The sequence below is a fragment of the Mauremys reevesii genome, linkage group 3 (assembly GCF_016161935.1).
Source record: "Mauremys reevesii isolate NIE-2019 linkage group 3, ASM1616193v1, whole genome shotgun sequence".
Classification (NCBI taxonomy): Eukaryota; Metazoa; Chordata; order Testudines; family Geoemydidae; genus Mauremys; species Mauremys reevesii.
In genome coordinates, this window is record NC_052625.1 from 28816731 (window position 1) to 28834604 (window position 17874).

At 42.0% G+C, this 17874-nt stretch overlaps 1 protein-coding gene across 3 annotated transcripts in view; it reads right to left on the minus strand.

Annotated features, from left to right (window-relative positions):
- Nucleotides 1–17874, minus strand: part of FSHR (follicle stimulating hormone receptor) — a 165716-nt gene that overhangs the window by 78000 nt on the left and 69842 nt on the right. The window contains exon 3 of one of the 3 annotated variants that reach the window (XM_039532583.1): nucleotides 13782–13963. The exons of the other annotated variants lie outside the window; for them this stretch is intronic. Within the exon in view, the coding sequence (XP_039388517.1) occupies nucleotides 13782–13816 (35 nt within the window). The 5' untranslated portion in view covers nucleotides 13817–13963. The remainder of the gene's footprint in view (nucleotides 1–13781; nucleotides 13964–17874) is intronic. 3 annotated transcript variants of the gene reach the window in all.

Genomic DNA, 17874 nt, shown 5'->3' on the forward strand with positions numbered 1-17874 from the left:
AGAAAGAATAAAATCCTAGCAAAGAGCTAGTGTGCATTTCAAAGACTTTGGGAAGAAGGAGGGCATACAAAGTGCAACACTGCAATTAGGACAAAACTGTGTGCAGCCCTCACCCAGAAATCTGGGACAACTAAACACACCTCGTACAACATGCCTTTTACAGGCAGAACTTCCCCATTCACAAGCACTCAGACTTCATACAAACAAAGAAACCTTTATTGGAGGAAAGGGGACACAATCAAGACCTGGGAAAAACACAGTAACAGAAATATATATGTAATGAAAGAGGAAAATACATCCCCCCTCCCAGTAACTTGGCAGTATCTAACTCCCTTCCCTCCTGCCAGAGAGAATATCCCACAGGTAACAAACAGTCCATTGTCTCCTTGTAGGGGTGTCTCCTATCTCAAGGGAGCTGCTTGCCCGATGGCAGCACTACCACCTAGCCTAGTGCGCAAACTTTATTATGGTCCTGGGTGGGCGGGAATTCATCAGAGACCACTGAGCTCTGCTGCTGTCCTCTGCATCTCTTGCTACAGCATCTCTGTGCTGTCTCTCACAGCAAAGTCCTCACTCTTCGTGGTCTCCCACAACACAGTACACATGGGAGAACAGTTAGAAACACTTAGGCTCTTTGAACAGAGTCCTCCCTGCTTAGAAGTGGATGCTTTGGCACAAAGCAAGAACTCTTTCCCTTCTCTGGGAGCACACTACACCCCAGAATCCAGGTTTATACCTAGTTATGGTGACTCCCAAAATGTCACAAGAGGAATTGTGGGTAGGTAGCTTATACAAGTGAAGTTCTCCATGGCAGCACTTTTCTCTTTTCAAGACTAGAGGGAGTAGAAAGCTCTTTCCTATCTGGAGCTTCTGGCAATAGGATTTACAGAAAGAGTTGCTTGCTTATAGCACTGCACAAGGAACTTTATTAGAATACAGAACACAGCACTGTCCCCAATGTTGCCATGTCTCATTCCCTGCTGCACAGGACATTTTCCAACCCTCTCCTACCTGACTTCTTGCTACAGATATAAAGAGAGACTCCAATTACGGTATCCTTACACCACACCAGCCTGGTAGAACAATGAGGTTTTCTATGACATTTTGGAAAAAAAAATTAAAAGAAACATTTTTCATGAGAAACCAATAAATTTGATGTCAACAATTTGGAGAAAATTTTAATAAAGCCATTTTTAATCAAAAATAGTTTTTGTTTAAAAAAAATTCCAGTTAGCGCTAATAAATAACTGGGTGTCTGTGTTGGAGAAAGTAAAATCAGCACTTAATTTGGGCTGTGGGAGATTTTACTTGCTGTGGTAGTACACATGGAGCCCAACTGATTTCAGTGGATTGGGGTCTGTATTTACACTGACATTCTTAACTTTTGAAAATGTCACCCTTTTTGGAACATGCCCGCCCTCACTTTAGGAAAAATAAATAAGTGAAAGCTGCTGCACTGTGTTTGTGGAGAATCCCTGGATATTTAAGCTGCGTCTACACTAGAGACCTTACTGCAGCGCAGCTATATCGATTCAACAGCAGTGCTCTAAGATCTCATCTGTAGCCACTCTATACTGACAGATGAGAGCTCTCCCATCAACATAATTAAACCACACCCAATGAGCAGTGGGAGCTATGTCAATGGGACAAGATAAGACATGATCTTAGTAAAGTTCAGTTACCCAAAGTACTATACACACACACACACATTCAGAAAAGCAAAATACAACTCACCAGATGAAGTATGGGAGCAGTTGATTTTTCAGATTCTCAGGAATGTTTTATGCATGCCTAATTAAATAAATAAAACACTACACGCCTAATTAAAAAATAAAGGTTAATTGCTACATCAACCATCCATGTCGTCGAAAATAGCGATACTTTCCACACACAAAAATCAACCCATATACTTTGAGACTACGTAATTTATTTTAGATAAGGAAAACAAAGAACAAATATAAAACTCCATGAATGAAATACAGTACATTTCTCATTCTGTAAGATCATTTTCAATTAACACCCCTCTCCAGAAAAGTAGCCCTTTTACATTTAAAGTGTACGTACACAAAAGACAGAATCAGAAATAGCTACATACTTTATTCTATCAAAGAATGAAGAGAAAGGGTTAAAGTCTTTATGCTGCTAATCAATTAGCTATGGGGACATTAGGCTTTTTTAGAAGCTTGGTTCCCATCCAATATTAACATACAGCAGAGCTCCAAAATGGTGCAAAACCCTAAAAAGGTGCTCTTCTTTTGGGGTAAGAGTGACTTGATTTTGATTTAGCTTAAACATAGTCCTAATTGATTTAAGCTTAATAAATCAATATGAATCTGTCCTATATTGAAGTGTGTCCAGACAACCTTTTGTAGTGATTTAACTAAATCAATTTTAAATCCTACCTTTAGTTAAACCAGTCAAATTTTGCATGTATGCAAGCCCTGAATTGCAAAAGAGGGCATCTAAGGCATTTAATTCTGAAAATACATTAAAGGCAATTTTATGTTGACAACAGTGGCTTCATTTTTGCTCACCTACTGCTGTAAAGTCTGCTAGTCTACAAATCCATTTAAGGACTTGAGTGGTGCATAGGACTTTATGTGAACTTTCTGCAACAGAGTACAGTAAATTCAAGTACTTCTGCTATTCAGTACAATACCATCTACCATACAGACATGTGATCCTGATGAATGCATTTAATCTCTCAGTTCTCTCCACTTCAAGGAGAGCAGCAAGCTCATATATCATATGAGACCATTAACTTGTTCTCATTTGCTTTTTCTTATAAACATGTGCTTACATACATATCATGAGTGGCATGTTTTTTGTGTGTATGTATTTTTAAAAAATTTTTGCAAGGGAAGGAAGTGGCAGTTCTGTGCTCAACAGTGACAGAAATGACTTTTTTGTTTGTGGCTCATATTTGAAAAATAATGTGAAGTGAAGGTATTACTTATGACAGGAACTGGACCAGCAGGCCTGAAGACTGAAGTCTTCCATTTATCTCCAGAAGAGGCAAGGCCGAGCCAGTGACAGGGCATGCTTCCTACAATGCCTCACAAGTGTGAATGGATCACCCTCTAGGGTGAGAGGCTAGCCTTTCAACCTTTGGCCAACAAAGTTGCCAATTCGTGTCAATGGTGGTGGTGGGTTGAAATAAGGACAACTGCTCACTAGGCATTCCTGCTTTGAGCAGCGGGTAGGACTAGATGATCTCCTGAGGTCTCTTCCAATCCTAATCTTCTATGATTCTATGATTTGGATTGAGGTCATCAATTCATTTTACACAGGCTACTGTGTAATTTTCCATCAAAAAATAAACTTTGCAGCCCAGCAATTTGAGCTGTATTTGAGAAGGTGACCCAGAAATGCAAGACTCTCTATTCCATAATCTCTTACCTGATTTATCTGTCATTTATAGAATTTATTCTAACATGTTTTGTGTGGTTTTTTAAACCCTTTTTTATCCCTTAGCTCTAAAATTATATGTAATTTAGAGAACAGAAAAATAAGAGAGTAAAAATGAGGGAAAATGTGGTAGCAAAGGAAAAACTTCCTTGTTGCATATTACAACTTCATATGAATATGAATGAATTATATTTTTAATTCGTATAATCTAGCTGCATAAGTGGTTTTCTAGCAGTATTGTCTCTTTAAATATATGACTCAGGAACTACCACAGTAACTTGCTTTCTAATTAGCCTTCAATTGCTAACCATCAATACAGTTAGACAAGGTCAGCTCTAGAGTAAGCCCTATAGATTTTTTTAAAAGGCCATAGAGAGTCAGTAACAGCAAGAAAGAAACAGACTATTGAACAATCTCTACCCAAGGGTGGATGCTATTCCTTTATTACTTGCTGCCTGTGTAAACAGAAAGACATGTCCAATGGCAAAAAGCTTTTAACCTGCCAACAACTACCCGAGATATGGAGATGAGAAGTGTATTTAAGATTTGTACTTTTTAAAGAAGACATCTCTCTTTCATTATGCTGGGCCTGATTCTGATCTCACAGTAGCATAACTCAGCAGTAACAACTAAAATCAGTAGAGTTACACTGTGTAAATCGAGTGCAATCAAATCCTCTGTGTCTGGAGGATTTCACTCTAGGGAGTGTGACTCTGGAGAGCTTCTGTCCTCACTGCATTACAGCACTTACGTATTTCTCCTCTTCAATATCGACCACTTTGGGGGGCTTTCCTTTTTGTGACCAGGAGCAGTTGCTATCACTATCATACTTTTCTATTCACTTTACAGTGATCCTTCCTGTTGCTGATGTGCTATGTCTCATCCTGAAAGTACAGCACCTGGTAACACAGTAGTCTGAAAACACAGTATGTTTCTTAACATATGTCTATATTGCAATTGGGGTATGTTTTTGCAGCATGTGTAGACATATGAGAGCTACCTAGTTTAATCTACCTAGTTTAGGTACCAACATCAGTGAAGTTGTAACAGCATGGGCTTCAGGGCAGGCTGTACAAGTTTGCCTGGGACCCTGTCAGTGTTCCCTCTAAGTTTTCCTACGCATGTGTGGAATGAATTTTGTTGTGTGCACCAACATGGAGGTGATGTGTCAGACATCACCTCCATATTGGTGCACATAACAAAATTCATGTGGTGGGGGTGAAGCTGAGGGGTTTGGAGTGTGGGAGGGGGCTCAGGACTGAGGCAGAGGGTTGGGGTGTGGGAGGTGAGGGCTCCGGCTGTGGCGGGCAGGCTCTGGGGTGGGGATGGGGATGAGGATGAGGGGTTTGAGGTGTGGGAGGGGGCTCAGGGCTGGGGCAGAGGGTTTGGGTGAAGGGGAAGTGAAGGCTCCGGCTGGGGATGTTGGGTTTGGGGTGCAGGCTTCCCTGGGGCTATGGCAGGGAGAGAGGACTCTCTCCATCTCTCTCTCCCTGCAGCAGCAACTGGGCTGCGGGGGGTGGGCTGGGGTGGGGAAGAGAGGCACCTTTCCCCACTGTGGCAGCTTTGGGGCTGGGGCCACGGGATAGGTGCCTCTTTCCCAGCCGCGGCAGGTCCGGGACTGAGTACAGCATCTCTCCTCGCCATGGCAGCTCCAGGGTTGGGAGCATAATAGGCTGCTGTGCGGCCACACAGCTTAGAGGGAACTTAGCCTTGAGTACTTACTCAGGTAGATAGCTCACACTACTGAGGCTTTGCTGCTATTGGTTTCTCAACTAGCTCAAATCTTGCTAACTTGTTTATATTTACATGCACTGCAATCACGCCTGTGATTATAATATAGCTATACTGGTAGAGGCATTTCTTCTACTCTGGGTTCCATTAATATGAAAGAGGCAACTTGTACAGCCAGATATCATGAATAAATATGGTAGCTGGGAACACATGAAAAAATAGACTTGCTTTTAAAAAGTGATGTGGATGATAGGTTCAGACTTTAAACGCTGGGAAGAGTTCTACTGAGTGTCTTTCAAGAAACATCTTATAATATGAAAGAGAGCAAATACTGCATTGTGCTTCTATAATCTTTTGTTTCGGTGATTAACAATTTGGGAACAATTCAACAGGAGCCGTAGAAATGGCCAGATTTAAGAAATTCTAGTTAGTTTTCCAGTGCTTGAAAGATTTTTCACATCTGGCTTTAAAGAGTTGCCCAGTTCTACAGACACGTGTGCTTAACTTTAAAGATACAAGTAGTCCCACTGTATTCAGTGTGCTGTTAGAATGCTTAAGCACATGCATAAATATTTGCAGGATTGGGGCTTAAAAGACTGAGGCTTGAATCTCCTCTTACCTATATCAGTTACATATCGGTGTAAGCGAGTTCAGAATAAGGGAATTCACTGCCAAAAAGTATTAGCTAAAGATTTCATGAAGGACATTTCATAACTAATTATAATATAATGTACCTACTGTGACAGATCCAGGCCAGTGGGGTACAGGAGTCTGGTAGAGGGCAAATATACTGGTCACTGGTTGAGTAGTTTTCTGTTCCCTGAGTGACCAGAGCAGGGACTGCACTAGAGTAATCAGGAACCTGCTAGAACCAATTAAGGCAGACAGGCTGATTAGAACACCTACAGCCAATCAAGGCAGGCTAATCAGGGCACCTGGGTTTAAAAAGGAGTTCACTCTAGTCAGGGAGGGGGGAGCCAGAGGAGAAGAAGTGCATGTGAGGAGCTGGGAGCAAGAGGCACAAGGAGCTGAGAGTGAGAGGGTGTGCTGCTGGAGGACTAAGGAGTACAAGCGTTATCAGACATCAGGAGGAAGGTCCTGTGGTGAGGATAAAGAAGATGTTTGGAGGAGGCCATGGGGAAGTAGCCCAGGGAGTTGTAGCTGTCATGCAGCTGTTACAGGAGGTACTATAGACAGCTGCAATCCACAGGGCCCTGGGCTGGAATCCAGAGTAGAGGGTGGGCCCGGGTTCCCCCCAAACCTCCCAACTCCTGATCAGACACAGGAGGAGTTGACCCAGACTGTGGGGAAGATCACTGAGGTGAGCAAATCTGCCAATAAGCGCAGGACCCACCAAGGTAGAGGAGGAACTTTGTCACACTACCTTTAAAGAAGTAGCTAGAAAAATGCTTGGAATTGTGGACTGTTAAACCTCACTTCAATTCCAGGTAAATTGATAAAAGTGATAATTAAAAATAAATTTATAAAACATCTAGATGAAGATGATGGGGGTAAGGTAGCATGACTTCTGTAAAGGAAAATCGGGTCACCCAAATTCTGGAGAAAAGAGAACAAACTGATATGTTTTATATGGACTTTCAGAAAACTTTAGAGACACTCCTTCAAAAGAGGGTAAGAGATAAGAAACAGTAGAGGTAAATGAAGATTTTTCAATATGATCAATGTTTAACAGAATTGGTACTTGTACTAATTTATATATTTATTAATGATCAGGGAAAGATAGAATGCACACTGAATTAGCAAAATATGCAGGGGACATAAAATTATTTAGGTAAGCCAAGTATAACATTCAGAAGGATGTAACTAAGAGAGTGGATGAAATTCAGTGTCAATAAATGCAACTTAATGGATACTTAATGGATACTGGAAAGAATGACTTAGACTTAGACTATAATATTCATGCACATTGATGGGGTCTGAATTAACCGAATCTACTGAGGAAAAAATATGCCTTTCACAGTGGACAGAAAACTGAAATCCTCTGCTCAACATGCAGAAGTGGGCAATATTCAACAATGTTAGGATGTATAAAGAATAGAAAATAATTCTCAAACTATTCTAATACCACTATGTGAATCAATTGTATGCCACTCTGTTTAGTTTTGGTCACTATCTCAGAAAGGATTTTAGCAGAAAAAGCAGAAGTTCAGAGAAGTCTAACAAAAACGACTAGGGGTCTGGAGAAACCTTTGTATAAGGCAAGATTGAAAAGATTTGTGTGTGTGTGTGTGTTTAGTTTAGGACCTGATTCAGCAAGATATTTAAGCACATGCCTAACTTCACGTAAGTGAGTAGGACCAGTGACTTCAGTGAGGGGGTCCTAAGGCTTGAGTCTGTAAAAAAACCCAAGCAGTCTGACCCCAGTCCAGCAAAGCACTTTATCACATACTTAAAGCATGTGAGTAGGCCATTGAGGTCAACAACAGTACTTAAACATGTGCTTAAAATATTTTGCTGGATCAGAGCCAGAGTGCATGCTCAGTACCTGGCAGAATGCTGCCCTTATAAGAAGGGACACACAACATAATAAAAAAAAGGATAGAGAAGGAAATTGTGGTTCTCCTATTTATCTTTTCTCATAATAAACTATTTTTATAAATATATATATATATATTTTAAAATCCACAGCCACCAGTATGTGTCAATATTTTACATTGTTCTCCAGTTAATTTGTAATTTCAAAATGATATGTTTGCCTTGTTAAACATGTCAAACTGCTTTCATTCTTTCATTCTAAACCATAATAACTAGAATTTGTGCAAGCCAGCCAAGTAAACCTTAAAAATATTCTATTCATAAATGTAGTTTTTATATATTATTATTAATTAAGTACAGATTACCAGCAATGTGCCTGGTGTTTTACAGACAAATAAAACATAATGTACCTGTCCCACATGGACTATATATGTTAGGCACGTAAGGAGACTGAACAGTTACCATCTGTGATATCTGCACCGGATCCTGAAAATAAAGTGGGAAGACAAAATACCAAACACAGAGGTTCTGGAGCACACAAGACTGACATTTAGAAAGCACTAATGGTTTGATCATATCAGAACAATGGGAGGAGACAATATCCCCAACAATATTTATACAGTGAGATTTGTGATGGCTCTAGAAAGCAGGGTCAGCCTTTATGGCGGTACCACAATGTGTGTAAAAATGATATGAAGTTGTCCAACATCAATGTAGAAGCTGGGAGGAGTGTGCAGAATCCTGTCCAATCTGGAGGCAGCATCTGGCACTGAGTGCAGCTCAACATGAAGCAGCTTTGATCCAGAGGATGGAAGCAAAACGAGAAAGAGAAGAGCAGCGTGCTATAATCTTAGATTCCATCTCAGACAATACACAGATCTGTGAAACTTGTAACAAGCTGTGTCGCTCTCAAATTGGGCTTGTCAGCCATAAGCGGATTCATCAGATACCTTACTAGACCTCTTATATGTACACCATGATCTAGTGTACACCTAGACCTGTCCCAAAAATCTAAGCAAACTATTTTATGAGTAAGTTGTTCTGAGATTGGCTAAAGTGCACAGTGGGCTAACTTCATTCTTGCTGTACACTAATTGAAGTCAGTGGATTTACACCTAGGATGAATTTGGTCCAGTGAGTCTCTTTTATAGAACAATCAGAATACACCTTACTAGTAGTGGTAGAATAATCACCCACCACTCCACTTAATCAGGTCAGAATTGAGAACTGCTACTGCTCTGACCATCAGAGGATTGACGTTCTGGAACAGCCTTCCAAGGAGAGCAGTGGGGGCAAAAGACATATCTGGCTTCAAGACTAAGCTTGATAAGTTTATGGAGGGGAGGTATGATGGGATAGCCTAATTTGGGCAATTAATTGATCTTTCACTATTAGTGGTAAATATGTCCAATGGCCTGTGATAGGCTGTTAGATGGGGTAGGATCTGAGTTACTACAGAGCACTCTTTCCTGGGTGTCTGGCTGGTGAGTCTTGCCCACATGCTCAGGGTTTAGCTGATTGCCATGGGAAGGAATTTTCCTCCAGGGCAGATTGGCAGAGGCCCTGGGTTTTTTTTACCTTCCTCTGCAGTGTGGGGCACATGTCACTTGCTGGAGGATTCTCTGCATCTTGAAGTCTTTAAACCATGATTTGAGGACTTCAGTGGCTCAGATATAGGTTAGGGGTTTGTTGCAGGAGTGGGTGGGTGAGATTCTGCAGCCTGCGTTGTGCAGAAGGTCAGACTAGACCAGGGGTCGGCAACCTATGGCACGCGTGCCAAAGACGGCACGCGAGCCAATTTTTAATGGCACGCTGGAGCCTGCCGGGACTCCAACATGCCATTAAGAATCCTGCCCAGCCCGCCTGCTCTCCTCTGCCCTCTGCTCCCCCCGTGGGGGCAGGGAGCAGAAGCATAGCCGTGTGCACAGAGTGGGCAAATGGCCCCACTCTCCCGGCATGGCAAGCCGCAGGGTCCGTGCTCTCAGGCCGGAGCGCCGGGCCGAGCACAGCAAGCTTCCGGCCCCTCCCCCGCCTTCTCCTCTCCCCTGGAGCCCTGCCGCCGTGCGCAGCGCTCTGGGGGTTGGGGCTGCGCGCTCCTGCGGGGCAGCGTTTGGCTCTGTGGGGAGGCAGACACGCTCCCTTCTCCCCTGGAGCCATGCCGCCCTGCACATTCCCGCGGGGCAGCGTTTGGCTCCACGAGGAGGCAGACACGCTCCCTCCTCCCCTGGAGCCATGCCGCCCTGCACGCTCCCGCGGGGCAGCGTTTGGCTCCAAGGGGAGGCAGACACGCTCCCTGCTCAACCGGAGGGGCAGGGGTGTGTGCTCCTGCGGAGCAGTGTATCTAGCTCTGTGTGGAGCCTCATGGTAAGGGGCCCAGGGCTGGGGGGGTTGGATAAGGGGTGGGGGCAGTCAGGGTACAGGGAGGAGGGTGGGTTGGATAGGGGATTCCTGGGGGTTAGGGGCAGGGGTTGGATGGGGCCTGGGAGTCCTGGGGTTTGTCAGGGGCAGATAGGAGTCAGGGGACCAGGAGCAAAGAGGATCCTGGGGGCAGTTAGGGTGGGGGTCTCTGGAGGGGGTGGTCAGGGGACAAGGAGCTGGGGGGGTTGTATGAGTTGGGAGGTCTGGGGGTCCTGTCAGGAGGCAGGGATGTGAAGAGTGGTTGGGGCAGGCAGGGAGTGCGGGGGAGGAGGGTTGGATGAGTCAGGAGGTCTGGGGGTCCTGTCAGGGGGCGGGGAGTGGTTGGATAGGCATGGGAGTTCCGGGGGTCTGGCTGGGGACGGGGGTGTGGATAAGGGTCGGGGCAGTCAGGGGACAAGTAGGGGGTAGGGTCCAGTCCAGGGACAAGGAACAGGGGGTGGGGTCCTGGGGGGCAGTTGGGGGCAGGGGTTCCAGGAGGGGGTAGTCGGGGACAAGGAGCAAGGGGGTTGGGAGTTCTTAGGGGGGCAGTCACCCAGCCCTCTCCCCTGAGCCTCGACCCCCCCCAAACACACACCATGCACTCTGCCCTGAGCCCCGCACACATCCCAGGGCCTTGCCCTGAGCCCTGTACTCCCTCATACACACCCAGCCCTCTGCTTGACTCCTTCATCCACTCCCACAACCCTAGCCCTGACTCTGGCACCCCCACCCATACCCAACCCCCCCCCCCGCCCTGACACCTACACCCCACCACATACCCAGCCCCCAGCCCTGACTCCAGCCCTCTGCCCCCAGCCCTCTGGGTCCTGACCGCCGGCCCTGCACAGCCCACTGCTGGTCTGGGGTTCTGGCTGACGGACCCTTACCAGCCGGGGTCCTGGCTGCAGGCCTCGCTCAGCCTGCTGCCGGCCTAGGTGAACAGAACCCCAGACCAGCAGCGGACTGAGCGGGCTGGCAGTGTAAGATCAAAATTTTAATTTCATTTTAAATGAAGCTTCTTAAACATTTTGAAAACCTTGTTTATTTTACAATACAACACTAGTTTAGTTATATAATATATAGACTTATAGAGAGAGACCTTCTAAAAAACATTAAAATGTATTACCGGCACGCGAAACCTTAAATTAGAGTGAATAAATGAAGACTCGGCACACCGCTTCTGAAAGGTTGCCGACCCCTGGACTAGACGATCAATTGGTTCCTTCTGACCTTAAAGTCTATGAGTCTAAGTTTATACGCCAACAGAGAGCACCAAAGTGAGACTTTGACATGCAAAAACCGAGATGAAGTTAGCAAGCAAATCCTGTGCAAATCATTACTGGACCAAGCTCTGTGAAAAGGTACATACAGCCTCCGACACAGGAAACCTCAAAGTCATGTATAACGTCCCGAAGAAAGCTCTAGGTCCCACTCAACAAGATTGCCCCTCTCAAATTGCATAGTGGTGAAATCATTACAGATACAAGTAAGCAGTTTTCTTGTGGGGTTGAACACTATTCAGAGCTATATGCACAAGAAACATCACCAGTGAATCACTGGACCAAATACCAGCTCTACAGGGCATACCAGAGCTAGATGTGGAGCCCACTGTGGAAGAGCTAAGCAAGGCCATTGATTTACTATCAAGTGGCAAGGCTCCTGGAAAAGATGGCATCCCAGCGGAAATCCTCAAGTCAGGGAAAGAAAGCCTATTAGCTGCTACTTAAATGCTGGAAAGAGAGTGAGGTACCACAAGAGATGCATGATGTAAACATCATTACATTGTATAAAAAATAAAGGCGAAAAGAGTGAATGCAACAACTACAGTGGTATCTCACTACTAAGTGTAGCAGGAAAAGCTTTTGCGAAAGTCATCTTAGTTCACCTACAATAGCTGGCGAATTGTGTCTAACTCAAATCACAGTGTGGATTCATGTCAACTACAGACATGATATTTTCTTTGCATCAACTCCAAGAAAAGTGCGGAGAGCACTGTCTGGTTCAATTGGTCCACTTTGGACAGCTTTGAGATGAAAAGTGGAGTGAAGCAAAGATGTGTTCTTGCCCCTACACTCTGGAATCTTCTTCTCAATACTCCTGAACTGCATGTTTAAGGACTGTGAAAGATAAAGTGTATCTCCACACAAGATAGGTTGAAGAGTTTCCATCCAGTCACAACTTAAGGCACAGACTAATGTAAAAAAGGTGCTATTCACTGATGATCCTGCCCTCATAGCCCACAATGAAGATCTACTACAAGAACTCATGGACTGCCTTTCAAGTGTTTGTCAGGCATTTGCTCTCACTATTCTTCAATCACCTTAAATGCAAACCAGCTAGAAGTAGTCCAAAAGTTCAGCTACTTAGGCTTTACAGTGACCACCAACCTCTCACTGGATGAAGAACTAAATATTCTCATTGAAAGGCTGCCACCATCTTTAGCAGACTCACCAAAAGAGCATGGAACAGTTCAATGCTTACCATCAAGACCAAAATGCTGGGGTATCAAGCTTGCATTCTCAGCACTCTCATCTATGGTGGGGAAACATGAACAACTTATGCTCAAGAGGAGAAAAGGTTAAACAGTTTCCACCTACACTGCTAATGCCACATACTTAACACCAAAAGGCAAGATAAAGTTACCAACGCAGAGGTTCTTCAAAGGGCAAATTTACCAAGTGTGATAGCCTTGCTCAGGCAAAGATGACTGAACTAGCTAGGTCATCTGGACCTTGGACCAATACCCAAGGACATGCTATATGGGGAGCTATCAGGGGAAACAAGAACAACAGGATGCCCCAAGCTTAGCTATAAAAACACATGCAAGCAAGATATGAAGGAATTTGGAATTGCTCCTGACCAATGGGAAACCTTGGCAAATGATTGTAACTAGTGGCACCATCATCTCCATCAGGGCATTAAAGCCCATGACAGGAGCTGGCTCCTACAGTCTGAAGAGAAAAGAACTAGTAGGAAGCAAGCAGCTCCCAACCAAGATACATACATTTGCAACAACTGCCAAAATCATGCAAATCTCGGATTGGACTATTCAGTCACATGAGATATTGTAAACAAGCTACATCATAGGTTGCAATTCCTACTGTCTCTTGCGGATGAAAGGATGTCGACAACTTCACTGAACAAAACATTCATCAAACTAATGATTACATCAATCATTTGGTATAATAGAAATAAAAGTGGTGAAATATAAAACGTTACTGCAGAATCAATGTCTCCTGCTTGAAAAATAAACATCTTGATTTCACCTCAACATTTATGTTATACAAATGCTCAGGTCTGCATCAGTAGTTGTGAGATAGCAGGAAATGAGCCTTCATAGCAACATGCCAATTCCACTGAAATTCTTTATCAAATATAAACACCCTCCCCTTCTCAGAAAAGCTAAATAAAATTACTAACGTAGGTTGTTCCTAAAATCCTCCTGAAGTTGAACTGTGGTTCTAACATCAACTTCCTCTTATTAATAAATTAATATTAAAGAAAATCCTACTAAAAAACAAAAATTCTGGCATAATGATGCCTCCCATCATACAGTGATATAGTTAAAATTACATCCATAATAGAGCTGCTCAAAATTTTTCTATCCTAATTGGTTTGACAGAAAATTCGATTTTTGATCAAACAAATTTTTAGTGACAAATATCTGCTCTCTGTGGAAATGTTTTTATTTTGTTTCAAACAACCAAATGCCCCAAAACTGAAATATTTTGTTTTTGATATCCTGCTACCGTGACTCATGCGAATTATAGTACAGTTTCCTCATGTCCCCAATCTTCTCTATTGCCAGGGCTCCTCAGCTATCCCCAGGATGTACCATAGCAAAGGACTCCCATGAAGCAAATGCCTCCTCTCAGCATGAAGGGAGACTGTGGTGCATCATAAGATATATGCTCCGACCAGGGACCATGACCTAGAGAGGAAAGGGGAGAATGAGGCTTCTGAACTACAACATCTATGAGGCAACATTTACAAATCAAAATATTTTGATTTTCAATGGAAATATTTTCAGTGTTCAATTTTGTGCTGAAAAAGTAGTAGTTTTTCCACAGAAAAAGCCCATTTTATGACCATCTCTAATTCACAACCTTAACATTTTTTAATTTGTTGATTTTTTTGTGCTCAGTTTCTCAACCTTAACTTTGTATTAACATTAGATTTTGCTTTAATATATTTTATTCTGAATGTTTTACAGAATTGTTTGGGGTTGTTAATGGTAGGTGCATGAAAGATACAAATTCATTCATTTTAATCAGAGCAGCATTTTGAAAGGTCACATGACAACAGCTACCCTTTGCCATGCTTAAGCTGTGAATTGCATTAGGAAATATAAAATATAATTATAGAATAGGCAGTTCTGAGTCTCCATCTCATTTTCTGGAACTTGTATGTCGAGTAAGGATTTCTAATTTTCATCAAGAAATCTTTGAGCCAACATAAATTACAGTAGACTGCTTAGCAAGGACATTTCCTCCCATTCTTCCCAAAGAAACTTAGAAGGGCTTTGGCTCTACTTAGAAAATAGTTAAACACAGAAATAGCCTAACTGTGCCTCAAAATGGGGGAAGAAAAAATGAAAGGAAGAAAATTAAAAGATGGATCTTTAGGAAACAATGAAGTTTTGAATAACTTCACTCCATCAGGAATGGTCTGTCTTAAAACAGGTAACATATAAAAAGATAGCCCCTCCCAAGAGGAAACTCTAAGCAGTTCTGAGACCTACCTGGGAAAGCAGATAAACCAGTACCTAACGGTGTTCATGTACCATGACATAAAAGGTTAAACTAGGGATGGGTGAACCTCAGAAGTTTTTACATGGATTTTATGCTGTAAGGTATTCACCATACACACAGGAAGGTGAGTGCCCCTATTCTGGCTACCTGTTTTTGTATCTTGAAGTTTGTAAAATAGGAACCATAAATGATGTTCTGGATGATTTTTCTGTCAAACACACTTCAATTTTTACTGTCGGCTTTGTATTAGAACAATTAAATTATGACACTACTAAAAATTAAAACAAAACAGTCATTCTTGCTAAATAAAGGAAAGCAATAGCAAAACATGTTGTATTTCTTTCTAAATATATTTTATCCAGGTAGCAAACAGTAGTAAAATACATAATCATACAGAAGTAACTATGAAATTAAAATTCAAAAAAATGGAAATATGTGCTTTACTTTACATATGCAAATACAAACATAATATTGTGATCAGGGTTTCTTGTAGTTTTTTTAAAGTAAAAAATGGAAAAAACAATAGTACTGACATTGGGAATTGATTTTACATTTACTCTATTCAATTCTATTTTTAAGGAACATTATTTTATTTTTAATACTGCTCAGTCCAAAAATTAGCAAAAGCATGGAGATCAGGTTAGGTGGAGATGTTTATGTATTTACTGAAACAACGAGGAGTCCTGTGGCACTTTAAAGAGTAACAGATTTATTTGGGCATAAGCTTTCATGGGTAAAACCCCCCACATCTTCAGATGCATGGAGTGAAAATTACAGATACTTATATATTTACGGGAGTATTATAATACTCTGACTGAAATATCTGCTCTTGGACATCAATTGTGAGTTGCTGGCAGTTGTAATTAAAGAGCAGTTCACTTTTCTGTATGTATGTGAGGAATGACAAGAGTAACACAAACTTCAAGGTCTCTCCCACAGATAGGCCGTGGCAAGAAAAGGCAGAATACCAGGTGGCGTTGTAGCACAAGCATTCTACAGATTAAAATTTTTAAGAGATAGTCTTAATCCATTATTGATTACATTTAGAATACAGCACATATCCTTTATTCCCAGACAATAAACTTAATTAAGAAAACAACATGCCACCTGTGTTCTTACATGCAGAAAATGTAAGATAACTATCCTAAAAGGAGTATTTGCAGGAGCTGGAGACAGAGCATTGTTGGTAGTGAGCCCACATCTTGAGAATTTAAGCCTGATTGAAATACAACTCAGCCAAATCCAATCACATTGAGAAGCGGCAGCAAAATGAATCTCAGTCTAGGTTTTCCACTGACAGTGTACTGTGGAACACTTGGGAAAGTGGAGCATAGCCGTTCACCCAGCCAATATAGGAATAAACTTCAAAGGGAAGGGTGTGGTGTCAGGAGAGGTGATGATTCTATGATCATCTGTGTTTGCGCATGCAATACAGGACACTGTTTCTAACAGAGCAAATATAGTGTTTGTATATAGTGTTTGTTCGGTGTTTGTATGCATGTACATATGTATAGTGGCAATGTAAGCTTCCTTACATTGTTTTGCTATTGAACTACAGGCCTGAATCAGAGGTAATATCTCTAGGGATTAGGGGAGGAAGTGTCACTTCTAGGTATCAGAAGAGAATGTTCAGTCCTTCTGCCCATTCAGTCCTTGGTCTCAGTACTCAAACTTCAACTTTGATGCTGTTACTTGGGATGTGGAATCCCACCAGGAGGAACAGGACCAAGATCTGTGATTATTCATGACACACAGATTATCAAATATTTATTGGATGGTAGCAATCTTCAGTCACTGTTGACCTAGTATACTGATTCCAGATAGTGAATCAGGCATAAAAAGTTCCATTTTAAATCATAAGACCCATGAGATATTCAGTCTCTGGCATGTCAGTTTTAACTTTGAATTTCCACGCATTTGTTGGTTTATGTAAAAGCCCTCACTTAATTTTTTTTATATATATATAGATAGATAGATAGATAGATAGATATAGATAGATAGTTCTCTATTGCCTGAGAGAAATTAATATTTAGAGTCATGTAAATGCAGTAGCAGACTTATTTGCATCTCTATTTATTCTCATGATACAGAAAATGACATGAAACCTCCAACAAGGTAAACTAGAATATAGCACATGGTGTTAAACCCTTGAATATTTATTGTGAAAAGCATAATCTTTATGCATTTTGCTATAAATGCCATGTATAGCTTCTCTCCCTTACACTTTGTGGTGTTTAATACTGTTGTGGAGGCACATTTACCTGCTATATCACAACAGCTCCTGGAAATCCATATTCTGCCTTTTTTCAAAGACCGTAGGTCAGAGGGACCATAATTGTCCAGAATGTGTCTGCTACTTAGAACCTGTTTCCAGCGGTCACTGTGAAGTTCATGTTCTAAAAGTCCTCTCAAAATAATTCAAATTACTATTTTCTTTCTCACCTGCCCCACCACTACCAAAAGATGCGGTACACAATAAATTCAAAAGGAAAAATAAAAAGGACTGGCAACATTGCAATTTCCAAACCTGATGCATTCTTGGTAGCACCAGACTCAGGCTGCCCATCCTTGCCTGATTATGTATGTTCTACCCCTTATTTGGGACATGCACTAAATTCAGTGGTGTAAGATTGTGCCACTAAATATAAGCTCATGCTGAGTCTGTGTGAAGTTGCAACTAATTACAACTGATTATTTTTGAAACAAGAATGCTAAATACATTATATAACAAAAAAAAGAGAGAGAACTTACTACTAGTGACACTATCCTGTGTTCCAATTTCCAGCCATGACAAGCATTTTACAGCCTAACTATAAGCACGTTGTCTTCATGAAACTTGCCCTTTAATGCCTTGATTCAGCAATCACTTGGTTTTAGATTTAAAAAAAATTATTAAAAAATGCAGTTGGTTCTAATCCAAAGCCCACTGAAATCAGTGGAAAGAGTCCTCAACTTCAGTGAGTTTGGGATTGGGATCTTGTGGAATGAACATTTATGGGAGACTAGATAGCTCAAATTTCAACCAGGATGGAAGTGACTAAGAGTTCTTAGTACTGTACAGCTGCTTGGTTCCTTATATAAAATAAATTGG